The following is a 26,107-nucleotide window of genomic DNA, read 5'->3' as shown; positions in this document are numbered from 1 at the left end:
GTGTGTGTGTGTGTCGGGGGGGGGGGCGGGGTGAATGGGGGGGCAGTGAGATGCCAGGAGCTGGCTGAGCTTGGGTACCTGTAAAGTGCATGGGGTACCCCACACAGGTTAACAACCTACAGTGGGAGCCGGCTAGTGGAGTGCTCCCCGGGGAGCGGGGGCATGGGGGGGTCATTGCACAAGTAGCCTGCTAGAAGCAATGCTCCCCCTAAGCCAGGCTGTGCAGGGGGAGCGGAGCGGTCCCCCAGCAGCTCCTGGCAGCAGTAGTAGGGCCTTCAGCCTCTCCCGGGCCCCCCAGCTCAGAGAGAGATTGTGGGGCTGTGGCTTGGAGCTGCCCTGACCTGCGGGCTGCGAGGTGCCAGCTAGACTGTGGCACATGGGAGGCCTCAGGCGCTGCCCGCCCAGCCTCCCCGGCCAGGGCTGCTGGAGCAAGGCCAGTCCCAACCCCAGGACCCCTCCTGCGGGAGCTGAGCAGCCACCCTGCACCCTCCCTGGTGCCATGTGGTCCCCTCACTAGCCCAGCAGGGGCAGGCAGAGAGGGCCAGGAAAACACGGTGACCCGTCACCTGCAGGAGGCGACACATGGGGGCAGCCTGGCTCAGTTGGGGAAGGTGCGGGGCAGGCCGGGGTTGCAGCCCCATGATGTGGCAGCCCCCTGCCCCAAGGTCTCGCCCATGCACCCAAGACCAGCATGTGCCAGGGCCCGGGCCTGGGCCCAGGCCTGGCTGAGGCCACCTGGTGCTCTCGGGCAGCGCACTGAGCCGGGGGGCTTGTCCCCCACTCCTGCCAGGCTGCAGTTGGGCTTGTGGGGCTGGATGCCTGTCGCCCTTGAGGCTCTGCTTGTCCTGCCGTGGGCCTGGAAGACGTCTGTTCGCTCAGCCCGTCGCTGCCGGCCTGGTGCCGTCCCTGGCTGGGCTGCGTCCCACCTTGGGCACCTTCACCACCAGCTCCATGGGCGCCTGCCGGTTGGTCCTGTAGGCCTGGCGGATGAGGTCCACCGCCCGCTGGTGGGTGACGTTCTGCAGGCTTGCCCCGTCCACTGACACCAGCTCGGCCCCAGCCTGGCAACGCCAGAGAGACAGGGTTGGGAGCCTACAGGGATCGGTCGCCAGCCACTGGCATGCAGCCTCCTCTGGGGTGGGACACGGCAGCTGTGGCAACAGCACGTAGCAACCCTACACACTGATGGGGGGCCGCTAGCGGGGGGCCAGTGACCCTGGGCAGCAGGGAGAATGGCTCTTACTACTTTAAAATCTGGGACTGCAGGGGCCAAGCTTGCCAGCTGCTTCCATGGGTCTGGAAGCCATCAAGCTCCCAGCTGCAGCCTTGTGCTTACAAAGAACCCTTCCAAATGTGACCCAAAGGGTACCTGACACCGGGGGCGCCTACCTGTGGCTGTAGCCAGCTTGGACCAATGGCTCTGAGCGGCCTGAACTGCCTCTTCGCATTCCAACTGACTGTTAGCTCTGAACCCTACTGATGGCAAAAGGCAGCCATTTTGCCTCTCTTGCCCCTGAGCAAAGCACGCAAGGGAGTGCGATGCTCCTGCTATGCAGAGCTGTGCCACCCGCCATGCGCTTTGCCATCTCATGAGAACGGGTTTGGGGGGGGCACAGGCAGAGAGGTCCGTGCTGGTGGCGGAGTCTAGCGCAGGAGAGCAGCTGGGAGTCTGTCCTTCACCTTGCATGTCTGACTCGGCCCTGGCCAGCACCGTGGTTGTGCGTCCCTCCCTGGGCACCCCCAGGACTCTGTCTCTGCCCAGTGTCTGATCACACACCTGGTCCGTCCCACAGGGAGCCCAGTTAACCACCCCGGGAGGTAGCCCCAGCCGCAGCAGGGCGCCCCCCCCCCGTACCTTCAGGCTCCCACTCAGGAACGCTGCCCCTCCGGGAAAGATCTTCTCGATCCTCACCATCGGCTGCACCTTGGACTCGATGCCGCCGGAGATGCTGAGCCCTGGAAGGCAACGAGGAAGCAGTGGACCAGCCTCAGCCTGCCCAGTCCGCCCGGACCCTGGCACCTCTGCACAGCGCCCCCAACGCCTGACCCACTTCAGGCACCCCCGGCCCTATAGCTGGGATGTGTGGGGTGGGGGGGCGGAGGGCTAGCGACCCCAGCCGGACACTGTGGCAGGCTTCGGTACTCACACCCGCTTCTAGCACTGTCCCGGCCCGCGTCCCACTGCGCCCACCCAGGCCCGTCTGCGCTAGCAAACAGTGCTGGGTCCCCCTCTGTCCCCCTGGACAGAGACTCATGGGAGTTGGGGGGGGCTGGTATCTCTATTTAAGGGAGCCCCCCCCCAGCAGATCAGACTCCCCAGTGACCCCTCCCGCTCCCACGTGAAGGGCTCCCGTGTCCCTGAGATTCAACTCCATGGCCGGCCCCGGCGCTGGGGTCTGTGAGCCCTGCCCTGGGGGGACTCGGCCGCCCCGTGACAGCGCCTGTCTCCAGCCCCTGCACAGTGCCCACCCTGCCCCAGCCCACCTGGAGCCTCCCTGCCCCAGCCCGGATTTCAGCTGCCACCTGGGAAAAGCCTGGCCTGGGACAGGAGCAGCGGGACGGCCTGGGATGATGGGTGCAGGCTGCAGGGTCCCAGAGCTGGGGGGGGATCCGGGGGTGCACAGGGGGCAGGGAGGGGCTCTAGAGAGCCCAGAGGTGGGGTGTGAGGGGCCACAGGGGGCAGGGAGGGGCAGGAGCGAGCCCAGGGGTGGTGGAGGGCTCTGCAGGGAGCCCAGCGGCGGGGGGCTCGGGGGCACAGGGGGCACAGAGGTGCTGCAGGGAGCCCAGAGACAGGAGGCAAAGGGGGTGCATGGGGGGTAGGGAAGGGCAGGAGTGTGCCCAGCAGCGGGGGGCTCAGCAGGGTGCACAGGGGGCAGGGAGGGGCTGCAGGGAGCCCAGCGGTGGGGGGCACAGAGGGTGCACAGGGACAGGGAGGGGCTGCAGGGAGCCCAGCGGTGGGGGGGCACAGGGGGTGCACAGGGGGCAGGGAGGGGCTGCCGGGAGCCCAGCGGTGGGGGGGCACAGGGGGTGCACAGGGGGCAGGGAGGGGCTGCCGGGAGCCCAGCGGTGGGGGGGCACAGGGGGTGCACAGGGGGCAGGGAGGGGCTGCCGGGAGCCCAGCGGTGGGGGGCACAGAGGGTGCACAGGGACAGGGAGGGGCTGCAGGGAGCCCAGCGGTGGGGGGCACAGGGGGTGCACAGGGGGCAGGGAGGGGCTGCCGGGAGCCCAGCAGTGGGGGGGCACAGAGGGTGCACAGGGGGCAGGGAGGGGCGGCCGGGAGCCCAGCGGTGGGGGGCACAGGGAGTGCACAGGGGGCAGGGAGGGGCTGCAGGGAGCCCAGCGGTGGGGGGCACAGGGGGTGCACGGGGACAGGGAGGGGCTGCCGGGAGCCCAGCGGCGGGGGGCACAGGGGGTGCACGGGGACAGGGAGGGGCTGCCGGGAGCCCAGCGGCGGGGGGCACAGAGGGTGCACAGGGGGCAGGGAGGGGCTGCCGGGAGCCCAGCGGCGGGGGGCACAGGGGGTGCACGGGGGCAGGGAGGGGCTGCCGGGAGCCCAGCGGCGGGGGGCACAGAGGGTGCACAGGGGGCAGGGAGGGGCTGCCCGGAGCCCAGCGGCGGGGGGCACAGAGGGTGCACAGGGGGCAGGGAGGGGCTGCCCGGAGCCCAGCGGTGGGGGGCACAGGGGGTGCACAGGGGGCAGGGTGGGGCTGCCGGGAGCCCAGCGGTGGGGGGCACAGAGGGTGCACAGGGGGCAGGGTGGGGCTGCCGGGAGCCCGGCGGCGGGGGGGCACAGAGGGTGAACAGGGGGCAGGGAGGGGCTGCAGGGAGCCCAGCGGTAGGGAGCACAGAGGGTGCACGGGGACAGGGAGGGGCTGCCAGGAGCCCAGCGGTGGGGGGCACAGGGGGTGCACGGGGACAGGGAGGGGCTGCCGGGAGCCCGGCGGCGGGGGGCACAGAGGGTGCACGGGGACAGGGAGGGGCTGCAGGGAGCCCAGCGGTGGGGGGCACAGGGGGCAGGGTGGGGCTGCCGGGAGCCCAGCGGTGGGGGGCACAGGGGGCAGGGTGGGGCTGCCGGGAGCCCAGCGGTGGGGGGCACAGAGGGTGCACAGGGGGCAGGGTGGGGCTGCCGGGAGCCCAGCGGTGGGGGCCACAGAGGGTGAACAGGGGGCAGGGAGGGGCTGCCGGGAGCCCAGTGGTGGGGGGCACAGAGGGTGCACAGGGGGCAGGGAGGGGCTGCCGGGAGCCCGGCGGCGGGGGGCACAGGGGGTGCACAGGGGCAGAGTGGGGCTGCCGGGAGCCCAGCGGTGGGGAGCACGGGGGGTGCACGGGGACAGGGAGGGGCTGCCGGGAGCCCAGCGGTGGGGGGCACAGGGCGTGCACAGGGGCAGGGAGGGGCTGCCGGGAGCCCAGCGGTGGGGGGCACAGGGGGTGCACAGGGGCAGGGAGGGGCTGCAGGGAGCCCAGCGGCGGGGGGCACAGGGGGTGCACGGGGACAGGGAGGGGCTGCCGGGAGCCCAGCGGCGGGGGGCACAGGGGGTGCACGGGGACAGGGTGGGGCTGCCGGGAGCCCAGCGGCGGGGGGCACAGGGGTTGCACAGCGGCAGGGAGGGGCTGCCGGGAGCCCAGCGGTGGGGGGCACAGGGGGTGCACGGGGACAGGGAGGGGCTGCCGGGAGCCCAGCGGTGGGGGGCACAGGGGGTGCACGGGGACAGGGAGGGGCTGCCGGGAGCCCAGCGGCGGGGGGCACAGGGGGTGCACGGGGACAGGGAGGGGCTGCCGGGAGCCCAGCGGCAAGGGGCACAGGGGGTGCACGGGGACAGGGAGGGGCTGCCGGGAGCCCAGCGGCGGGGGGCACAGGGGGTGCACGGGGACAGGGAGGGGCTGCCGGGAGCCCAGCGGCAAGGGGCACAGGGGGTGCACGGGGACAGGGAGGGGCTGCCGGGAGCCCAGCGGCGGGGGGCACAGGGGGTGCACGGGGACAGGGAGGGGCTGCCGGGAGCCCAGCGGCAAGGGGCACAGGGGGTGCACGGGGACAGGGAGGGGCTGCAGGGAGCCCAGCGGTGGGGGGCACAGGGGGTGCACAGGGACAGGGAGGGGCTGCCGGGAGCCCAGCGGCAAGGGGCACAGGGGGTGCACGGGGACAGGGAGGGGCTGCAGGGAGCCCAGCGGCGGGGGGCACAGGGCGTGCACAGGGGCAGGGAGGGGCTGCAGGGAGCCCAGCGGCGGGGGGCACAGGGGACAGGGTGGGGCTGCCGGGAGCCCAGCGGCGGGGGGCACAGGGCGTGCACAGGGGCAGGGAGGGGCTGCCGGGAGCCCAGCAGCGGGGGGCACAGGGGGTTCACAGGGGCAGGGAGGGGCTGCCGGGAGCCCAGCGGTGGGGGGCACAGGGGGTGCACGGGGACAGGGAGGGGCTGCCGGGAGCCCAGCGGCGGGGGGCACGGGGGGCGCACAGAGGACAGGGTGGGGCTGCCGGGAGCCCAGGGGTGGGGGGCACGGGGGGCAGGGTGGGGCTGCCGGGAGCCCAGCGGCGGGGGGCACAGGGGGTGCACAGGGGCAGGGAGGGGCTGCCGGGAGCCCAGCAGCGGGGGGCACAGGGGGTGCACAGGGACAGGGAGGGGCTGCCGGGAGCCCAGCGGCGGGGGGCCCCTCACCCAAGGACTGCCTGAGCTTGGAGAGGCGGACACTCATCAGCTCGTACTCCTCGGCTGGGCCGTTGTGGGGCAGCCCCTCAGCCCCCTGGGCCCCTTGGCTGGGCGCCGAGCTGCCCGCGAAGAGCTGGCAGGCCCGTGGCCGAGCCCGTCGGGGCTTGCTGAGCCCCAGGCAGAGCCAGGCCTCCCCCCGCTCGGCCTCCCCCTGCCCGTCGGGGGAGCTGGGGGCCCGCGGCTGCTCGGCGCCCTGCCCTGCCAGCTGCGCCAACGCCTCTGTGCAGGGCTCGGGACATGGCACGAGTCCCGGGCTCCGGGCAGGCTCCGCCAGCAGCCAGCTGGGCCCACTGGCAGCCGGAGCTGCAGGGGCCTTGTGGGGGGCAGCGCAGGCGTCCACGGGCACGTCGGGCAGGGGCGTGTAGCCGCACGGGTGAGTCCGTTTGGGGGAGCCCTTCAGCCGCTCCGGCTCTGCCCTCGGTGCCAGCCCCCCCTCCTCCTCGGCGCCCCCCGGCTCCGGGGCCTGGAGCGGCCGCAGCAGGAACCCTCCCCGGCGGTCTGCAAGGGAGAGACAGGCCGTCAGCAACACGCCGGGGAGCCCCCCAGCCCTATCGCCCACCCACCTGGCCTCTGAGACCCTCCCAATCCCAGCCCCCGAGACCCCTCCTCCTAGCCCTGCCCTGTCCTCGTCCTCCGAGACCCTCCCAATCCCAGCCTCTGAGACCCCCTCCTCCTAGCCCTGCCCTGTCCTCGTCCTCCGAGACCCCCCCAATCCCAGCCCCCGAGACCCCTCCTCCTAGCCCTGCCCTCGTCCTCCGAGACCCTCCCAATCCCAGCCCGAGACCCCCCTCCTCCTAGCCCTGCCCTGTCCTCGTCCTCCGAGACCCTCCCAATTCCAGCCCCCGAGACCCCTCTTCCTAGCCCTGCCCTGTCCTCGTCCTCTGAGACCCTCCCAATCCCAGCCCGAGACCCCCCTCCTCCTAGCTCTGCCCTGTCCTCGTTCTCCGAGACCCCCCCAATCCCAGCCCCCGAGACCCCTCCTCCTAGCCCTGCCCTGTCCTCGTTCTCCGAGACACCCCCCCAAATCCCAGCCCCTGAGACCCCCTCCTCCTAGCCCTGTCCTGTCCCGGGCCTCTGGGACCCCCCCCCCCAATCCCAGCCTCTGAGACCCCCTCCTCCTAGCCCTGTCCTGTCCTGGGCCTCTGAGACCCCCCCAATCCCAGCCCGAGACCCCTCCTCCTAGCCCTGCCCTGTCCTCGTTCTCCGAGACCCCCCCAATCCCAGCCCGAGACCCCTCCTCCTAGCCCTGTCCTGTCCTGGGCCTCTGGGACCCCCCAATCCCACCCTCCGAGACCCCCTCCTCTTAGCGCTGTTCCCGGTCTCAGAGACCCAGTGGCCTCCGAGAACCCTCGGCCCCAGCCCAGCCCTGTCCCCGAGAGGCCCCAGCCCTTTCCTGCCCCATGGCCTCCGAGTCCTCTCCCCCAGCCCCCAATGCTCCCAGCCCCCAGTTGGCAGAGAATCAGACATGCGGCGACTGCCTTTCAGATCCTGGCCCCAGGGCTCCAGCCACCCTTCCTGCCAGCCCTAGAGCCCTGCCCTGACGGGACCCACAATCCCGTGGGCGCTTGGGGCCGGCTGGGACGTGTGGGAACCACCTGAATCAGCCAGTGGCCAGTGACTGTGTCGCCCTCTAGTGACAGAGCCACAGGGCAGCGGTGCCAGCCCAACACGTGCAGCCAAGGGGTTGGGGGGCTGGGCAGGGGGCAGTGGGGGGCTTTGGCGCGGGGAGGGGGCCAGTACTGACCAGGCACGGGTGTGATGAGGTGTCTCCGGGGAGGCATTTTCTGCTGCGCCGGGCGGAGCGCGGATGATTTCCCTGCAGGTGGGCGGAGAAGCGCATCAGAGACAGGCCGGATCCTTTGCTGCAGTTCCTGGTACCCAAGGCTCTGGCTGCTGGCACAGCGCCTCCCCCCAGCCAGCCCGGCTGCCCACGTGGCACCAGGCCACCACCTCCTTCCAGGCCAAGCCTTGCTGGAAAGTCTGGGGCTTCTGCCACCAGCCCAGTGCTGACTGCAGCTGTGCCCCCCCCCCGCTCTGCCAGCAGTGCCCTGCCCACCTGGCACCCGCTGGCAGGGCACTGACCCCCCTCCCCTGCTAGGCTGGGGCCTGGCCCGTGGAGCGCATGTGCTGAGCATCCAGCCCTGTGCCCGGCTTCAGTGGGGGCTGCTCCGAGCCGATCGCAGGCCTGCTGCCGGGGTGATGGGCTGAGCCCACCCCATAGGACACAGCAATGGAGGCAAGTTTGCAAGATCCCCACCCAGCCTTGCGGAGGCCAGCGGGTTTGGGTCCTTACCTGCTGGGCCCAGAGTTTCGTGGTGCCCAGGATAAAGGGGGTTTGTGCCAGGACCTAGGGGCTCAAGGAAGGGGCAGGGCCTCGTTCATCACCAGGGGAAAGGCAAGACTCGCAGCCCAGGATCCCCGAAGCCGGCCCCCGAGAGGAGTTGGAAGCCAGCTGGGCCTGGCCCTCGCGGGGGCTACCCCTACCTGCTCTGCTCTTCAACATGTCGTACGCTTCCAGCTCCAGCGGCACGACCATGCTGTCGAAGCGGCCCAGGTCGGTGGAGCTGACCAGGCTCCTGCAAGGGACAAGCTGTTAGTGCAGCCAAGTGATCACCACTGAAATGCAGCCACCTCTGGGGCAGAACGCAGCAGCTGCCTAACAGCGCACAGCAACATGAGATGACAGCTGAGGGCAGAAGCATCCCACATTCAATTGCAACAGTGGGGGTGATTCTAGGGAGCCCAATGTCCTTACCTGGCCAGGATCTGCCCCGGGCGTCACCTCTACACTCACTGTGAAAACTGCCATGAATGTAGGGGCACGAGGGGTCAGGGGCTTGGACCCAGCCCAGAGCAGCACAGCGCCCCCTAGCACCTTGTGCGGGCAATGCCTCAGTACCTCTTCAGAGGCAAGTGCACCCCCTAGGGACCTGCCCGCATCATGCCCACGAGCCCCCTGGAAACGCATGGACCTCGAGCTGGGGCAATGGGGCCACGGGGCTCAGGGCTGAGTGGGGGCAAATCCAGCACTGGTGAAACCAGCAGCCCTGGCTGTGCAGGACAGACTGGTGAGGCAGGGCACAGTGTGAAGTCCGAGTGAGGAGACAGTCCGAGCTGGATCGGAGAGCCTAGGGAGGCCGGGAGCACAGAGCAAGTGTTGGGGGCCGTTCACCATCGCGGGGCACAGAGGGAAGAGGAGCCAAGGGCTGGGATCATGAGCCAAATCCTGCTCCCGAGGCTGAGGGAACCTGCAGGGACCCCGAGGAGTTAAAGGAGCTGCCGGCTGCTCAGGGCCAAGTTCAGATGAGGGGGATGGAACGGCTGCCGTATGAGGAGAGATTAGTAAGACTGGGACTTTTCAGCTTGGAAAAGAGACGACTAAGGAGGATCTGACAGAGCAGGGATCGGCAACCTCTGGCCTGCAGCCCACCAGGGTAAGCACCCTCGTGGGACGGGCCAGTTTGTTTACCTGCCGCGTCCACCGGTTCGGCCAATCGCGACTCCCACCGGCCGGGGTTCGCTGCTCCAGGGATGTGCTGGCTGCCACTTCCCGCTGCCCCCATTGGCCTGGGATGGTGAATCGCGGCCAGTGGGAGCCGTGATTGGCAGAACCTGTGGACGCGGCATGTAAACAAACCGGCCTGGCTCACCAGAGAGCTTACCCTGGCGAGCCGCGTGCCGGAGGTTGCCGATCCCTGGGATAGAGATCTATAAAATCATGACTGCTGTGGAGGAAGTAAATCAGGAAGTGTTATTTACCCCTTCCCATAACACAAGAACCAGCGGTCACAAAATTAAATTACTAGGCAGCAGGTTAAAAACAAACACAAGGCAGTATTTCTTCACACAACACACAGTTAACCTGTGGAACTCTTTGCCAGAGGATGCTGTGAAGGCCAAGACTGTAACAGGGTTCAAAAAAGAACTACATCAGTTCATGGAGGACAGGTCCATCAATGGCTATTAGCCAGGCTGGGCAGGGATGGTGTCCCTGGCCTCTGTTTGCCAGAAGCTGGGAAGGGGCGACAGGGGATGGATCACTTGAAATTGCCTTGTTCTGTTCACTCCCTCTGGGGCACCTGGAACTGGCCACTGTCGGCAGACAGGATACCGGGCTAGATGGACCTTTGGTCTGACCCAGTCTGGCCGTTCTTATGTTCTTATACCCCCAGGCACAGGAGCCTGTTTCTCTGTCCTCTGGGACATGCCCCATGGAAAGCAGCACAGAGGGAACCCTCCATCCCAGCATCGTTCACCCACCTGACATCCCTCAGAAGCAGGAGTTTCTCAGGCTGGTCCAGGATGGCCAGGAGCGGCCTCACCAAGTCCTCCACCCCACCTTCATGGACATACTGCGGGCAAAGGATAGGCAGTGTCAGACAGGCCCCTTTGCTGGCCAGAGCCCGGAGCACCAGGCAGCACTTAGCCAGCGCCAAAATGCAGCCACCTCTGGGGTGGGACACAGGCAGGGTTTCACAGCACCCAGCAACAAGCCGGAACAGCTCTGCAGAGGGAATCATGATTTCTCCTGGGGATGGGAAGGAGGCAGAACCTGATCATCCCCCGCTGGCATTTGGCCAGGACCCTCGGGCTTTCGTGTGGGGCAACGAGTTACTCCCTCCACTTTAAATCCCTTCCCTGCGCTTAATCCAGATTGACACCAGCGTCAGTGAGAACAGGATCCAGCCCCAGGTTGAGCAGTGAGCAAAAGGGTCAGCGACTGCTGGTGCTGTGGTTCGGGACTGACGCGGGGGGCCAGCACCGCTGGCTGGGTCACTGGCTTAGCCTGGGAGACCCCAGGGCTGGGGCGTGGGGCAAACTGGGGGCTGGGCAGCGAGGGGCCTGGGGAGGAGACGGCAGCTCCAGTGCAACGGGCTAGTTCTACCCATCACAGCTGGGGAGGCTGCCAGGACTCTTCCCCTCCCCCACATCACCCCATTGCCCAGCGGTCAGGATTAGACCCTCGGGCCAGCGCTCAGACCCAGCCTGAGGCTGGCACCTGAGCTAAGCACTGGAGGGCGACAGCTGGCAGCTGCCCCATGCCAGGAGTGGGAGAGAGGCATGGGTCTGGCTGTGATGCCCCGGCAGGGAGTTGCCATCAGAGAGGGGCTTTGTTATGAGAGGTCCCTGGGAAATGGTTTCCTGGCCAGGAACCTGCTCCAAAGAGGGGCACTGGGGTGACCAGGAGGGGCAGGGGGCCCCGATGGGGTGGGGGGGGAAGTGACGCAGCAGAGCTGGTTTGGTTTATGACCCAGATTTGAATCAGGACTAAATCCTTGTTACCAACGCGGTGCGGGAGATTGGGGTCTAGGGGTTAGAACTGGGGCCTGGGAGACAGGAACCCAGGGCTCTGCCTGTGACCTGGCGCCAGGCCCCCTCATGCCTCAGTTTCCCCGGCTGTCTGATGGGGCTAATGACGCCTGCTCTCCTCCTTGAGGCACTGGTCTGGCCTGGCTGAGCCGGAGGCTGGTCTCGCTTTTACCCTTTTACCCAGTATGCTGGTGGGTGACCCTGCGGAAAAGGGGGGTCCCTGCCCATGGCACAAGAGCCCCCCACCTGGGAGGCCTAGTGGAGATGCCCAGGAGTGGGGGTTGCGAGGGGTTAATCTGGATTCTGTCTGGGTCCAGCCCTTGTCCTGACTGTGGCGGGGGCGGGGGAAATGGGGTTGGGGTGAGCAATGGGGCTGGGGGAGGCGGGGTGAACGCTCAAGGACACACAAATCAGCCACAGGAGCGTCCAACGGGCAGGCTCCGAGCACCATCTAGTGTTCACTAGAGACACCCGCACCTGGCAGGCCCCGGGGTCAGCATGTGCCCAGCCTCCCTGGTGACAGGGCTGGGTCTGTGGGGGGCTCCAGGGGGAAGGCTGCCAGGGCACGGAGGGAGAAGGCTGCTCTTCTCTAACACTTTCGTCCCTGCGTGCAGCCATGAGCAAAGCCAGGCACCGTCCCAAGGAGAGATCCAGGTGGGGAAACCGAGGCACAGGGGGGTGACACATGAACGCAGAGGCTGGGATGGATCTGGGAGAACAATTCAGCTCTCCTGCCACATAGCGGCCATGGGTGAGTGGGGGGGAGCACAGGGTCGTGAGCTGAGGATACAGGCCCCGGAACAGAGTCCAGAGCCCCTGCCGGGCTGGGAGAAGCACGGGCTGAAGGAACCAGCTGGCTGGGCCAGGGAGCCCTTCCCGAGATCCCATAGGACAGGACAGCCTGGCTCCCCTTTGCCCTGCCCCCTCATTGCTCTCTGCTTTGGGCACTGGTCACACCCACCCCGCGTCCCCGCTGGGCTCCTGGCTGTGGTGCAGGACACAGCAGCCCGGGCACGTGCCCGTGCTCCTTACCCGGGTGCAGTGGCGCAGCACGGCCGTCACCTCGTCCTCCGTCAGCAGCTTCCTGGCCATGTCCCGGAGAAGCGGGAGGCAGCTCTCAGCGGCTGGGCTGGGCTCGCGGCCGGCGCGCCCTGGGGAGCCCAGGAAGCTGACGGGGCGGCCTTTGTCTGGGGAGCAGAAAAGTGGGGTGAGTGTGGGGCCGCTGGGGCAGAGATTGAAGCTCCAGAGAGGGGGCTCTCACCTGAGCCAGGGCTGCAGCCCACTGGCCGTGTCTGTCCCCTCCCCGCCCAGGGGCTCAGAAGCAGGGCTGGGACCAGCCCCTCCCACCGCACAGCCAGGAGAGACTCCACTAGCCGGGAGCAGTAGTAGGCTGTTCTCCCACAGGGAGGGGGCTGCGGCACGCTCAGCGAGGTGCTTCCCCAGGTAGCTGCGCCCGCGTACAGCTCCCGGGTCGGACCCTGGCCAGCCGCGGGGGCCCCCTTTGCACACACAGTTGTGCACACGCTTTTCGGACCCCTGTTCCTGATTCGTCAGCCAGTCCCCCCCGCCCCATTTTCCTCCCCTCCCGCCCCCCCAGGGACCTGGCCAGGGCAGACTCCAAGTGGGAGCCGAACAGGTGCACCGGGAACGGAGAGACTCTGCAGACCCGGGGGGGCTCCCTCCAAATGCCATGGGGGGCCCGGGTTGCAGGGGAGCTCGGAACCAGGCCCCCGGAGCCCAGCCCACATGGCGATGGCCCAAGGTGGCTAAAGCCAGAGCCAAAGAGCAGCGGCTTCGCGAAATGTCCGGCGAGGGCCCCACAGGATAATCAGCCACCGCGCCCCAAGGCCCCAGTGCCGGGGAGGGATCGACAGGGAGCAGCCCAGCGCGGTGTCCCCGGACTGGCCATGGTACAGCTGAGATGCCCCCACCTTCAAATCAGGGGTGCCTAACGGCCCCTCCCCCAAATCCTCTTGGGGCTCCAATCTCCTCCTGTCACCAGCACCAGGGAAAGAAAGGGAGTCGGGTCTCTCCAGGACAGCAAGTGGGGAGGCAAATGGCACATACACTAGCACATGCATGTACACGCAATGCATGACAGCCCATGTGCACCAGCACATACCAGCACATGCCAGCACACGCCTGAACACATGTGAACATGCCTGAAGACACCAGCACACACCTGTAGACACCAGAACACACATGTACACGCCTGCACACGCCAGCACACACATGCACATGCACACACGAGCATACATATGGACACGTGCACCATCACACACATGCACATACATGCACATGCCTGCAGACAGCAGCACATGCCTGCAGACACAACACACATGCATATGCCTGCACACACCAGCACACATATGCACATGCACACACAGCATACACATGGACACGCACACCATCACACACGTGCACCGCAGTTACCCCGCTTCAGGCTCTGGCTGACAAATTTCTGCAGGGCGCTGGCTGCAGGCGGAAAGCAGAGGGCAAAACCAGCACACCAGGTGATTTGCCAGCAGCCCCAGGCAGCCAGGGGTTAATGCCCCGTGGGCGGGGGCTGGGCTGTCTCCCCTGGGGCCCAGTGGGTGAGCAGGCGCCAGGGGCCTCGAGGCTTCGACTGGCTCCCCCAGCTCGGTGGGCAGGCGGGCAGGAGGCGTGCCAAGCAGGACAGCGCTCTGCGGTTAAGGGGCTGGGAATCAGGAGACCTGGGGTCAACCTCTGACTCCGCCACAGGCCACCGGCTACCCTGGGCAAGTCACTTCACCTTTCTGGGCCTCGACAATCCCAGCTGCAGGGAGGGGAGGGGGCTGCACAGGCTGGCAGCTCTGGGGGCAGGGCCCGTCTCCCTGGGAGTGTGGGGGAGCAGGGGCCCTTTCTCTCTGGGCATGGGCGGGGGCAGGGCCATCTCTCCCTGGGCGCCGGGCAGGGCCACCCCAAGCAATCAAAATTCATGTGATTTAAAATAATAAATTCCCTGGGGAATCACCATGGGGCCGGGCCAGACCCCCCCCTCGAGGAGCAGGGAATCCCCGTGCCCACCCCCACCCCAGGAGGCACGTCCCTCCCACACAGCCCCGGGGGCATTCCAGCCTCCCCTCCCCCCGACACAGCCTTGCCCCCCCCATGCGTCCTGGTGCCCATTACCTTTCTCCCGCTCTGGGCTGGCCGGGGACCGGGCCTGTCTCCTGTGTCCAGGCTGCCCAGCCCCCTTGCTGCCCGGCACCCAGCTCTGCTTCGCCCGGCTGCCTCGGAAGAAGAGGTTGACGAGGGTCTTGGAGCGCCGCAGTCCGGCCTTGTCCCCGGTGGGTGCTGGCGGCTCCTGCCTCTTCTCCTCTGGCGCCGGGAATAGAGCCACCGATCGGACCCGGGGCCAGGTGGGAGCTGCGGCTTGGAGCCGAGCACGTCTCACCCGGCCCCCTTGGGCACCGCTGGGCATCGGACCCGGGCCCCGATCCCAGCCTGGGTTTGCCAGGCGAGCACAGCCAGCACCACTGTGCTGACCCCCTGCCTCCCCAGCACCCTCCATCCTCATCCTCTCCTGGCCGGGCCCAGCCCCATCTCCCACCAACCTCTAACCATGCTCCCTACCTCCGAGCTTCCTTCTCCCCCCTGCCCTGGGTGGCTGCAGGAGCAGGGCCGCCCAGGGGGGGCAAGTGGGGCAATGTGCCCCAGGACCCCTGAATCCTCTGGGCGGCCCTAGGCAGGAGTCGGGGGTCAAACACCCCAATACACATTCTCCTCCGCGCCTGGACATAGGGGACAGTGCCAGGTCAGACCCCCCAGACAGCTCGAGGCGCCCCTGGCTGAGGGGCAGGGGAAGCGGCAGCTCAGTTCAGACTCTGGGATGTCACCATCTGAAAGTGGGGAGCCAGGACAAGCTAATGCCCCCACTCCCGCCCCGGGGGCAGGGCCGCTGGAAAGTAGAGGAACCTGCCTGGGATACACGGCAGGGAGGATGCTGCTCTCGCACCAGGCAGGCAGCAGGCATCCGCTCCCCTGGCTGGGCTGATCCCCCAGGTCTGGCTAAGCCCGAGTCCCCCTCTGAAGGGGAGTCGCACCTCCGGACAAAGGGTGCTGGTGGCTCCCCTGGCAGAGTCGAGGCTCCAGCACTGGTCGAGGAGCTGGGACTGCGGGGGGAGAGCAGGAGAGGAGAGCCCAGCGTGGGGGCATTTAAGGTGCATTTAAGGTCGGTCATCAGTAGAGCTCTGGGCGTGGGGGGCGGGGCATGGATCACAGAGCTGGCCTAGCAGGGGGCTGCAGGTCAGGAGTGAGGGGCACCAGCAGAGTTGGGGGGGAGCCCAGGGTGGGGCTAGCAGGGGCTTCAGGATGGGAATGAGGGGCACCAGCAGGGCTTGGGGTGGGAGCAGGACTGGGCTAGCAGGCGCTGTGGGTTGGGAGTGAGGGGCACCGGCAGAGCTTGGTAGGGGACAGGGCTGGGCTAGCAGGGGCTGCGGGTTGGGAGTGAGGGGCACCAGCAGAGCTTGAGGGGGTGCAGGGCTGGGTTAGCAGGGGCTGCGGGTCGGGAGTGAGGGGCACCAGCAGAGCTTATGGGGGGCAGGGCTGGGTAAGCAGGGGCTGCAGGTCGGGAGTGAAGGGCACCGGCAGATTGGGACTAGGGGGAAGCTCAGGGCTGGGCTAGCTGGGGGCTGCAGGTCGGGATTCAGGGACACCAGCGGAGCTGGGGGGAAGCCCAGGGCTGCATGTCGGGAATGAGGGGCACTATAGAGCAGGGGAAAGTGGGGCCAAGGGCTGGGCTGGCAGGGGGCTGCAGGTCGGGATTGAGGGGCACTGGCAGACCTGGGGAATGGGGCGCCCAGGGCTGGGCTGGCAGGGGGCTGCAGGTCGGTAGTGAGGGGCACCAGCAGAGTTGGGGCGGAGCCCAGGGTGGGGCTAGCAGGGGCTGCAGGACGGGAATGAGGGGCACCAGCAGGGCTTGGGGTCGGAGCAGAACTGGGCTAGCAGGGGCTGCGGGTTGGGAGTGAGGGCCACTGGCAGACCTGGGGAATGGGGGATCCAGGGCTGCAGGTCGGGATTGAGGGGCACCTGCAGGGCTTAGGGGGCAGGCCTGAGCTGGGGGGAAGCCCGGGGCTGCAGGTCGGGAATGAGGGGCACTATAGAGCAGGGGAAAGTGGGGCCAAGGGCTGGGCTGGCAGGGGGCTGCAGGTCGGGATTGAGGGGCACTGGCAGACCTGGGGAATGGGGCGCCCAGGGCTGGGCTGGCAGGGGGCTGCAGGTCGGTAGTGAGGGGCACCAGCAGAGTTGGGGGGGAGCCCAGGGTGGGGCTAGCAGGGGCTGCAGGACGGGAATGAGGGGCACCAGCAGGGCTTGGGGTGGGAGCAGGACTGGGCTAGCAGGGGCTGCGGGTTGGGAGTGAGGGCCACTGGCAGACCTGGGGAATGGGGGATCCAGGGCTGGGCTGGCAGGGGGCTGCAGGTCGGGAGTGAGGGCCACTGGCAGACCTGGGGAATGGGGGGCCCAGGGCTGGGCTGGCAGGGGGCTGTGGGTTGGGATTGAGGGGCACCTGCAGGGCTTAGGGGGCAGGGCTGAGCTGGGGGGGCTGCAGGTCAGGACTGAGGGGCACTGGCAGACCTGGGGAATGGGGGACCCAGGGCTGGGCTGGCAGGGGGCTGCAGGTCGGGAGTGAGGGGCACCAGTATGTGCACACAGGGGGAGCCCATTCAGCTCATGCTCGGCCTGTCCTGGCGTCAGCACCTACCGCCCACGGTGAGGTGGCTCTGGGATCTCTTGAGGGGCTGCCGGGGCCGGCTCAGCGCCAGGAGCAGGGCTGTCCAGGGCGAGCCGGAGAAGGGCCTGTGCTTCTTGCTGGGGAGCGGGTCCCGGAGGCTCTCGGCCCGGATGGCCGTGTCCTTCAGGATCTCCGGTGGGTGCACAGTGCGCCGGGTCTCGGGGGGCAGGTCTGTCTGCATGGCCGTCTCCACTCGCTCCAGGGAGCAGCTGTGCGCCGGAGGGTCCTCTGTGGAGATGGAGACGTCCACCATGTGGGCTGGGGCGGGGCTGGAAAGCAGGGCTGGGGGCCGCCCGTCCAGGGAGCTGAGGGGGGTCCCCGAGGAGTAGGAGGAGACGGAGGAGCTGGTCTCCGAGGCCTGTGAGAGCTGCTGCAGTTGGCCATTGCTCACTGGGAAGAGAAGAGGGGGTGAGAATCCATGGGGAGGGCAGGAGCCACCCCCAGCCTCGGCCCCTGGGATCTCACAGCACCACTGTCTGGCCCCGTGGAACTTCATGGCCTGGTGGGCGTGGAACCCAGGCCCTGCACTGGGAGCTGCAGGAGAACCGCCAGAGATGCTAGCTGCGTACACGTCTGTGCGCACCTACTACCCAGCTATGTGTCAGGGGCCCTGTACTGCTGGTAGGTAATGGAGATTCCCCTTGAGCTCTCATGGCCAGGAGTTCATGCTCTTGGGAGCAGCTGGGTCTGGGTGGCTGTGGAGTGCAGCATAGTGACCCCGGGAAGTTACAGCTGGCCAAAGATCAGTGGCACCCCTGGCACCAACACTGCGCCTGTGCCCCTGAATCTCAAAGCCCATTCCAGGAGCGACCGCATGGTGCCATCGTCTGAAGGCAGCTGAGTCATGGAGCCCTCAGCAGGCAGCTTCCAAGGCCATGTGGTGAGGCAGGATCAGACACCGGAACAGGAGCCAGGCATCCTGGTTCCCAGCCCTACGCTCGCTCAGCGAGAGAGCACAGCACTGGCGTCTCATTATGATTCCCAGCGGCAGACGGTCTCCCGGGGAACTTGCCCCCAGCCCCCACCCGGCCCGCTCTAGGCAGGGATGTCCTGGGGGCAGGGGGGCGAGGGGAGCTCTCTTACACCGACTGAGCCAGCAGTACTCGGCCACCATCTCCTTGTAGGCGGGGAAGCGGCCCGTCTCCTAGACGCCGAGGGAAGGACAAGGGTTAGCGTGTAACCGGCTGCCCCGGACAGCGTCGTCGACATGAACCCGATCTGTGAGCCGGAGCCTGCCATGAATAATGCAGTCGCCTGCCTGCGCCCAGCTGGGCTGAAACTGGATCTGCCCGAGAGCGAGGCCCGTGCCCCGGCCTGGGCACCAGCCAGGGGCTCCCCAGAGCTGCCTACGTCAGGGGAACGCCGTGGCGGCACTCAGGGCATTTCAGCCACCAGCGCCAGTGCGGGGGAGAGGCAGAGAGCGACTGCTCCGTGCCCCGGGAAGGGCCCTCGGCTGGGAGTCACTGGAGTCCCTCTCACAGCAACGCGCCAAGTGACCAGGCCCCGATGGGCTTCTCCAGCCTTTCCCAGGATGGCACGGTCCCGCCTCCCCCTCCCCGGGCTGATCCTGGCCTGAGGCGTGAGCCCAGCCCAGCCCAGCGTCCTGGGCGGTGGGTCCTACCCGGATGGTCAGCATGATGTGCGTCTGCCCCTTTAGCACTTCCACTGCCTCGCTATGGCTGATGGTGTCGAACTTGACTCCGTTGGCTGCAAGGACTTGATCTCCCACTCTGATCCCGTTCTGCTCCGCCAGCCCGCCAGGGTCGACACTGGAACGACACCCCACAGCAGGCGACCAGTGGCTCTCAGCCCCCGGGACGGGGAGCCCCTCGAGCCCAGTTCATCTCCCAAAGGGGCGCAGGACCCTCCACTGGGGACACTTGAAACTGGACTGGGGCAAGCAAGTCAAGGGCCTGATCCCAGCCTGGATGGGCTGCTCAGCCTGTTAGATCCAGGGCCAGGAGAAAACCTGCTTCCAGCCAAACAGTGTCCCCAGACAAGGCCACGTGACACCCCCGATCCCCACACCTGAACCTTCTCAGCCAGGGGCGGGTCCAGCTGTTTCTTGCCAGCAGCTGGGGGATGCTCTGGCTGAGCTGCTGGGCACTAGCTGGGTGCCTGGCTCCGGCTGCTCCTTGCCCCATGCTCCCTGGCTCAGAAGGGGCTGTGTCTGCCCTTGGATGGAGGAGGGGAGTGGTCCCTGGCCCTGGCTGGAGGGGGTCTCTGGCACAGCAGGAACAAACCTCCACAGGGGTCTCCATTCACCCCCTAAAGCTTTGCCCACCATCTTTCGGACACAGGCGATTTTTGCCAAGCTTGGAGAGAAGCTGGGCCCGCACCCCCCCGGCATGGGAACCGTCGCTTGGCATTTCAGAGGATGCTGCTGGGAATCTGGCCCCGGGGGGCGATTTGCCGGGGAAGGGACGGAGAGACTGTAAATATTTAACATATCGCCTGGACAGAAGGAGCCTGGAGATCCCACGTGTCCCTTCGATCTTTGCTTTGGAAAGGTGGAAACGTTTGAGCGAGGAACCTGCTGAATTATTCTTAGTGACGGGGTAGGGTAAACCCGCCTGAGAACTGCAGGTGAAAACGAATCCCGAGGGGGATCCACGCTAGGGATGGTAGCAGGACCCAGAAAATCCTGCAGGCTCCTACATAAGAGCTTGCTCCCCCAAACACATGGGATGGGGCTGCTCACAGGCTGTGCAAGGCTGCCCTGGGGCAGCAAAGTAACAGATCCATCCCCAGTCTTAACTCCACCCCCTTCATAGGGATATGCACCATCCAGGGATCTGATTGGTGGAGCATTCTTAGGCCTGGATCCAGCAGTCCCAGTGGTCAGCTGGCTCCTTGCTATCACGTAGTTGGAGACTACAATTCCCAGCAAACCTTGGTCTTAAAGGGCCACCCACCCCACACACGCCCTGGCTGTACCTGCCCTAAGCTGCTTTGTAATGGAGTGAATTAGATTTCCAGCTGCCCCCCACTCCCAGGGCACTGTAAGCAGTAAGCAGTTTCTCTCTCAGACATGGAAGCCTGGGGAGGCCCCAGAGGACGCTCCGCTGGGTGCCCAGGACACGGTGTGGCTAGCGGGTGCCGAGTGAACGTACCTGGAGACGTAGATGCCGAGGCCGAACTCCTTGCCCCCGCGGATGTTGAAGCCCAGGCAGTCGTCGTCAGAGGTGGTGTAGAGGTGGACCATGCGTCTCACGCCGCCCTCGGAGCTGCTGTCCGACGGGGTCGACCCGCTTTTCTCCACAATCAGGCGCCTGTTCACGACATCCACCCTGCGACCACGGCAGGATTCAAATGGGGGCCAAAATCCTGGGCCTGGCTCTGGCACGACTCGGGCCCCAGGCTGCGTCTACACGGAGAACCCTACAGCAGCCCAGCTGCAGCAGACGCTACATCCGGGACGGGTTCTCCGCTCACCAGAGCGAATCCTCCTGCTCGAGTTGCTGGGTTGACAGAAGAATTCTTCCCTTTACCTAGCGCTGTCTACACAGGGACGTATGTTGGCTTAACTCCGTCTCTTGGGGGGTGGATTTTCCACACGTGGCTGGGTTGATCTCAATGTCCAGCGCAGCCAAGCCCAAGCCCCCAGTCTCACGGAGCTTCTCCCCCAATGCGGCAATCTCATGCCATCAGACAACCTGCTGGAAATTCCACCGTGGGAACGGCAGAAATCTCATGAGATTGGCTCTTTCTCCAGCCACTTTTGGGCCCCTGCTAAGGTTCTGGCTGCATCCAAACTGGAAAACGGTTGTTTGGAGACAGACCAAATCTGGGATGGTCAAAAGTGCCCAACTCCAAATGAACGCCTGTGGGGACTGGCTGCCAGCTTTGAAAATCTCCCCCCAGACCCACGCTGGGAGCTGGTGGTTCAAATCAGACTCCCCCTGGGATTTGCAGGGGGCATGGATCTGTGGGTCCAGTTTTGACCTCTCTCTAGCTTTGATGCTACGTATAGAGGGAAATCTCACCTGCCCGGAGCCTGAACTGCAAACATTGGGAGGTTTGGAAAAGATGGAGGAACTTTTCATTCCCACGGTGGGACCCCATCCCCCTTCTGGCCAGTAGACGGGACACCATGAAAGAGGTTGTCCTGGAGGTTTGACCAGACGCCTCTCCCGGGGGAGCCTGACCATGAGTTTCCAAGCCAGGGGACTCTGCTAGATCAGGGAAGTTTAGGATCAGAATCCAAACTTCCAGGAGCAAATCCACCCCCAGTCTCCAAACCCCCTAAGATTCTGCCCTCGCACAGCTCCTGAAGCCTGCCCTGCTTCCCAACAGCTGGGGCAGAGTCACCCGCAGCTCCTGAGACGGGCACAACAGAGGAATCTGGCAGGAATCCAGCATTCCTCTGCTCACATTGCCCCTGCAGGGATCAAACCCATGACCTCTAGATCAAGAAACAGGCACCTTTACAGCATGAGCTGAGGCAGACAGGCTCTGCAGGCTGATTCCGCCCTAGAACTGGGGGTTCATTGGGGGTGAGCTCTGGAAAAACCCCAGTAATGGACAAACCAACCTCTCAACCCTTTAGCCCATGTGTCTCGCTGCCCCTGAACGCCAGCCTTGGGCTCTTACACCGAGTCATACTGAAGCCCACCTCAGGCCCAGCCCGCCACGAAGCTCTGCTAATCCAGTCTGGGCTCTCCCTGCATGTCTCTGCTAGTGCCCCTCAATCCTGGCTCACAGCCTCCTGCTATCTCCCCCAGCCCCCTGCCAGCGTTCCTCAACCTTTCCCCCGCCGACAGATCTGTGTGATGCGGACAAACCCTAGTGCAACCAACCCGACACGTGTTCAAGGCCAGAGAGGTCCGTGAGATCTAGCATGTGAGCCTGGGACGTCCAGATCCCTGACGGCCCAATGCAGGATTCGAACCCGACCTCCAGAGGGGACCGCTCAGCGCACTAACCCCATGGGGCGCCGAGTCCCGGGTTCATTCCAATGCGCTTGCCCGGCTCCTCAGGAACCCGACAGCTCCCTCTCTGCTCAGGAGTCTGGCTTTGGCCCACCCGCATCAGACACCTGGGCTGGGCCGAGGTTAGCGGCAAGGAGGAGGTAGCGAGTGCGCCACTGCTTACCACGTGGTCTTTTCTCGGGAGAATTTAATCCCTGGCACCTTTCCCATGCGCCTCAGCATCATCCGCAGCCGGTTGTTCCCAGTCAGGACCTTGACGGCACTCCCCATGGTGATGCTCTCCAAGCTCACGCCGTTCACCTCCGTGATTTTGTCCCCGATGCACAGGCCGGCCAGGTCTGCAACGTTAAACGGAGACCCCTGAGATCAGGCTGGGCTGCGCGGGACGGGGGAGCTAAAAGCTGGAGGACGGCTGCCTGGTCCAGCCAGATGTTCCCCGAGACGGGAAGTTCTCAGCTCAGCAGCAGCCGGATCTTGCCTGGTGTGTTGTAGCGAACACCTCGACCTGGAACGATCGGGTGGGAACTCGCCCTCCAACCCTGGGAGTGGACGGTCATGGCCATGCGGCTTGGGGGAGAGCAGTTTCCTTGATGCCACGCTCCCCGCTTCCTTCATGTGCAGCTGCGCACTGAATTTCCACCAGTAATGACCACGGCCACGGGTCTCAGGTACTTACCTGCAGTATCACAACCTCTAATGCGTTTAGCCTCCTACGGGCCTGCGAGGTAGAAAGTACCTCCGTCGTCACTGGTCAGACAGAGGAAAAATGACTTGGCCAAGGTCATGCAGCAAGCCTGTGGCAGACACCAGGAAACTGAATCCACAGCGTCTATCTGCCAGGCTGGCGCTGTGACCATTGGGCCAGGCTTCCCCCAGGGTCCCAGGAAAAGGCTCTGGCCATAAGGAGCTGGCCTGGCCCTGGCCCACTGCTGAGACCAGACACACAAGCTCCTCCAGGCTATTTGGACATCACGTTTTGACCCTGCCCAAAGAGGCAGCTAAGATTTTCATCACCTTTCCTCAAGCTAATTCCCACTACGAGCTAATTCCCATTAACGAGCACTGAACCCGAACCCGCCAGGAACTGGAACAGAGCTCGCCCGGGTGTTGTTATTTCTGATGACAGTGTGTTATTTGGACAGCCTCTGCCCACGCTGAATTGCTCCGGTGCTTGCAGAATTGCAGGGGACGGCCAAATAAATCCTGCCCCTCCCATAAGGGGTTAACAGAGGAGGCTCCCCATGCCCCACAGAGATACCTAGACCACCTCACTTCCCACCCCAGTGCAACCAACCCGACAAGCCTTCAAGGCCAGAGAGGACTGGGAGATCTGCACAGCACAGACCACAGACCCTCCCCCAGCTGCTCCGGATTGAGGCCAATCACTTGAGTTTGACTTAAGACGAGGTCCCCAAACTGTGGGGCAAGGAAGAACATTGTGGGCAGTGGTGGGGCATGGCTGGGGCCTGGCCAGCCTTCCTGGGGGGTGGGGCAGGAGCTCTGCTCTTGGTCCTGCCCCCAGCTGTGCGCCCCTTGTCCCTGTTCACACCCCCCACTCCCATAGCCGCGGCCCTGGTCCTGGCTCGGGGATGTGTGTGTGCAGACAGGGGAAAGGGGGTGCACAAGGTAAAAAGTTTGGACGTAGGGTCCACGCTCCGTCCCCTCCCCCAAAACTCCTCTGGGGGCTGGGGAGCCATTTGCTTCCTCCTGCTGCAGCCCGGGTTAGGGGCTCTTCCCCTGGAGGCAGGGGGTGGGGCAGGTAGCCGATCGGAGGTGGGGTTCCCCATGGGCCAGTGCCAGGGTCTGCTGGGGGCTCTCGGCGCTAGGCAGGGCAGCCGCAGGTTAAGCCAGGGCTTGGTAGCCTTGCGAGCAGCCAGGCAGGGACGAATTAATGCAAAGCTGCATCAGGCCCTTTGGTCTCCCATGGCATCGGGCGCTCTGCCATCGCTCCAACTGTGCCTCCCACATATTCCGCGCCTGGCAGAGCATGGCCCCTCTCCTCGCGCCAGGCCAGGATCTCCTCCGAAGGCCCCGTCACCAGTGCCCACGGGCCCCTCAATCTGCTTCCCCCGACCGGTTCTGCCAGCCCTAGAACCCCACTCCCCACCGCCAGGTTCTAGATCCAGAAGAGAACTCAGCACTTTGGAAATGTGGGGTCTGTCCAGATCCAGCTGGGCACGACCTCTGACCTTTGTGGAACCCCGATTCCCCTGGCAATCCTGGAAGCTGGGCCTGGAACCCCCTGGGCACCGACTTCCACTGCAGGGCTAATTGCAGCGAGGGAGGAAACCTTGCACGAATCCCAGACCGGGCAGCCTTCCAGAGGCGTCATGGAGCCCATGACCCTCCCAGCCCTCCAGTAAACAAACCGGTGGGACAGCGCCCAGCCTGGGAAGCTGAGCTGGGCGCGGGGCAGCTGTATGGCACGGGGCCACGCCACACAGACTTCTTCTGCCTCCTTGGCTGAAACAGCCTCCTGTGCCCCGATGCGTCCCTGCCCAGACCTGCATGTGCACATGGCCCTGCCCCTGCTCATCCCTGCTCCTTCCCCACCTGCCCACCGGCCCCTGCCATGCCAGGAGAGCCCACAGGCCGGGACTTGGAGTCAGCGTTCCCTGCACGGCCTTCTGCTCTTCACCCAGACATGGGAGCTGCACAGTTTCTCCTCCCAGCAGGTGCAGCCCCTTGGAGACTACAAATCCCAGCATGCCTCGTTCAGCACCTCCCTGAGCAGGCCTGCGCTTGGCCCCGAGATGGAGCGCTGCCTCTTGGGAGCGTTGACAGTCCCCAGGGCAGTTGCAGAACCATGGGGGCAAGGCTCCATCTTTAGCCAAGCCGAAGGCTGCCCGGGTCAAGGTGGAGCATTGCATGCTGGGACTTGTGGTCTCCCCATGACGGCTGGCAGAGGCAGCAGGCGGCCCATTGGGCATGGCCCTGGCATGGTGCCCCTCGACGAGCTCCGCTTACCGGCGCTGCTGCCCTCCTCCACTTTGCTGACAAAGATGCCCAGCCCGTGCTCCGAGCCGCCCCGCACGCTGAAGCCCAGCTTCCCGTCCGTGCCCTTCTCCACCGTGATGGCATTGATCACGTCGCTCTCGTCGCCGGTGGCTGTGGGGACAGGGCCCAAACATGTGGGAGAGAACAGGGTGGTTTCCGCAGCCACCAGGCCCTGTACCGCAGCCCACTTACTCAAGAGCCGGGCCAGGCCTAGCTAGGCACATGAACATGCCAGGCTGTGTTACGGGCACACCGCTGCTTTCTGGTGGCCTCTGGAGCGCCGCTGGAGGGCTCACATAGCATTTACAGGGCTACTGCCCTGCTCCCATACACGACACGTGCCCACGGAGTCAAGTCCTCACCAAACCCATTAGAAGCATTAACAGCCAGGGATCACAAAGAGCTTTCCAAAGATCATCTAACTGCACCATACCCTGCTCCCCTCCCCCAGAGCAGCAGATGGGGATTATCACTCCCATTTCACAATAGGGAAACTGAGGCACCACGGGGGAGTGGCTCGTCAAGTGATAGAACCCAGGTGTCCTGGCACTCAGGCCAGTGCTTTGGCCACAAAACCATCCTTCCTTGTTAGGTAAAGTACCCAGGTGTCCTGGCTCCCTGTCTCTGGCTCCTACCCTGCTTGGATTTGAACGCAAAGGGCTCTGTTCTTCCCTGGTGTAACTGTCTGGGCCCAAGTGCTTAGAGCGGCAGGAGAAGAGCGAGCGCTCGGGGTGACATGGGTCGTGTGGGGAGTTCCCTCCGCTGCAGAATTCCTGCTCCTTGATAATCAACAAAAAACAAAACTGCGCCCAATCCCTGCGGCCAGGAGGCTGGGGCTGGCCTCTGGGCCACGCTGCAGCCGATGGCGTTACCCCGGAGATGAATTTACTGCTAAGAGTTTTGCTCCTGCTCAGATCAATGGAGCAGATAAAAGGAACGAAGACAGGTTCCCTGCAGTGGATCTCAGCTTTTTCCAGACTGGTACCTCCCCACCCCCCGACCTCCCTTGCATCCAGCCAGGATGGGGAGACACAAAAGCCAACTTCAGGGGCGCTATCCTGCTTTTGTCAAGGCCAAAGTTGTCCCTTGGGGCACTGCCTTGCCCGAGCCACGGCTTGAGAAGGGGGCTGGGAATCGGTATCTGGGTGATGAAGGGTGACCCCAAAAGAAGCACACCCCCCCCCGCAATGGAAGCAGAGAGAGGCCCCAGCTGCCGTACCTTCGATGGGCGAGTTGATGAGAATGACCCGTCCCATGGGCGACAAGGTGCGGATGCCCCGTGGGTGCCCGTTAACCAGCTGGTTCTGCTTCCTCAGCAGGTAGCGGGTGGCTGCGTTGGCGTCGCTGCCCGTGCTGCGGGAGTGGGTGGGGCAGGCCGCATCCCTCAGCACGGAGTCTGAACCGTGTGCCAT

At 65.6% G+C, this 26,107-nt stretch overlaps 1 protein-coding gene across 1 annotated transcript; it reads right to left on the bottom strand.

The window, feature by feature from the left end:
• Positions 1 to 57: 57 nt before the first annotated feature.
• Positions 58 to 26,107, bottom strand: PDZD7 (PDZ domain containing 7). The gene is made up of 16 exons (XM_030568825.1): positions 25,915 to 26,107; positions 24,666 to 24,806; positions 21,862 to 22,036; positions 19,881 to 20,057; positions 18,389 to 18,536; positions 17,851 to 17,911; positions 16,738 to 17,157; positions 14,166 to 14,354; positions 13,446 to 13,487; positions 12,045 to 12,199; positions 9,963 to 10,054; positions 8,187 to 8,278; positions 7,447 to 7,518; positions 5,652 to 6,200; positions 1,856 to 1,956; positions 58 to 1,061 (listed from the first exon to the last, which is right to left on the bottom strand). Exons 1-16 carry the CDS (start codon positions 26,105 to 26,107, stop codon positions 876 to 878), a joined length of 2,793 nt encoding a protein of 930 aa, XP_030424685.1. The 3' UTR covers positions 58 to 875.

Source organism: Gopherus evgoodei, chromosome 7, assembly GCF_007399415.2.
Source record: "Gopherus evgoodei ecotype Sinaloan lineage chromosome 7, rGopEvg1_v1.p, whole genome shotgun sequence".
NCBI classification, from domain to species: Eukaryota; Metazoa; Chordata; order Testudines; family Testudinidae; genus Gopherus; species Gopherus evgoodei.
The sequence above is the reverse complement of the archived record's forward strand: the minus strand, read 5'-3'. Positions and strand labels throughout refer to the sequence as shown.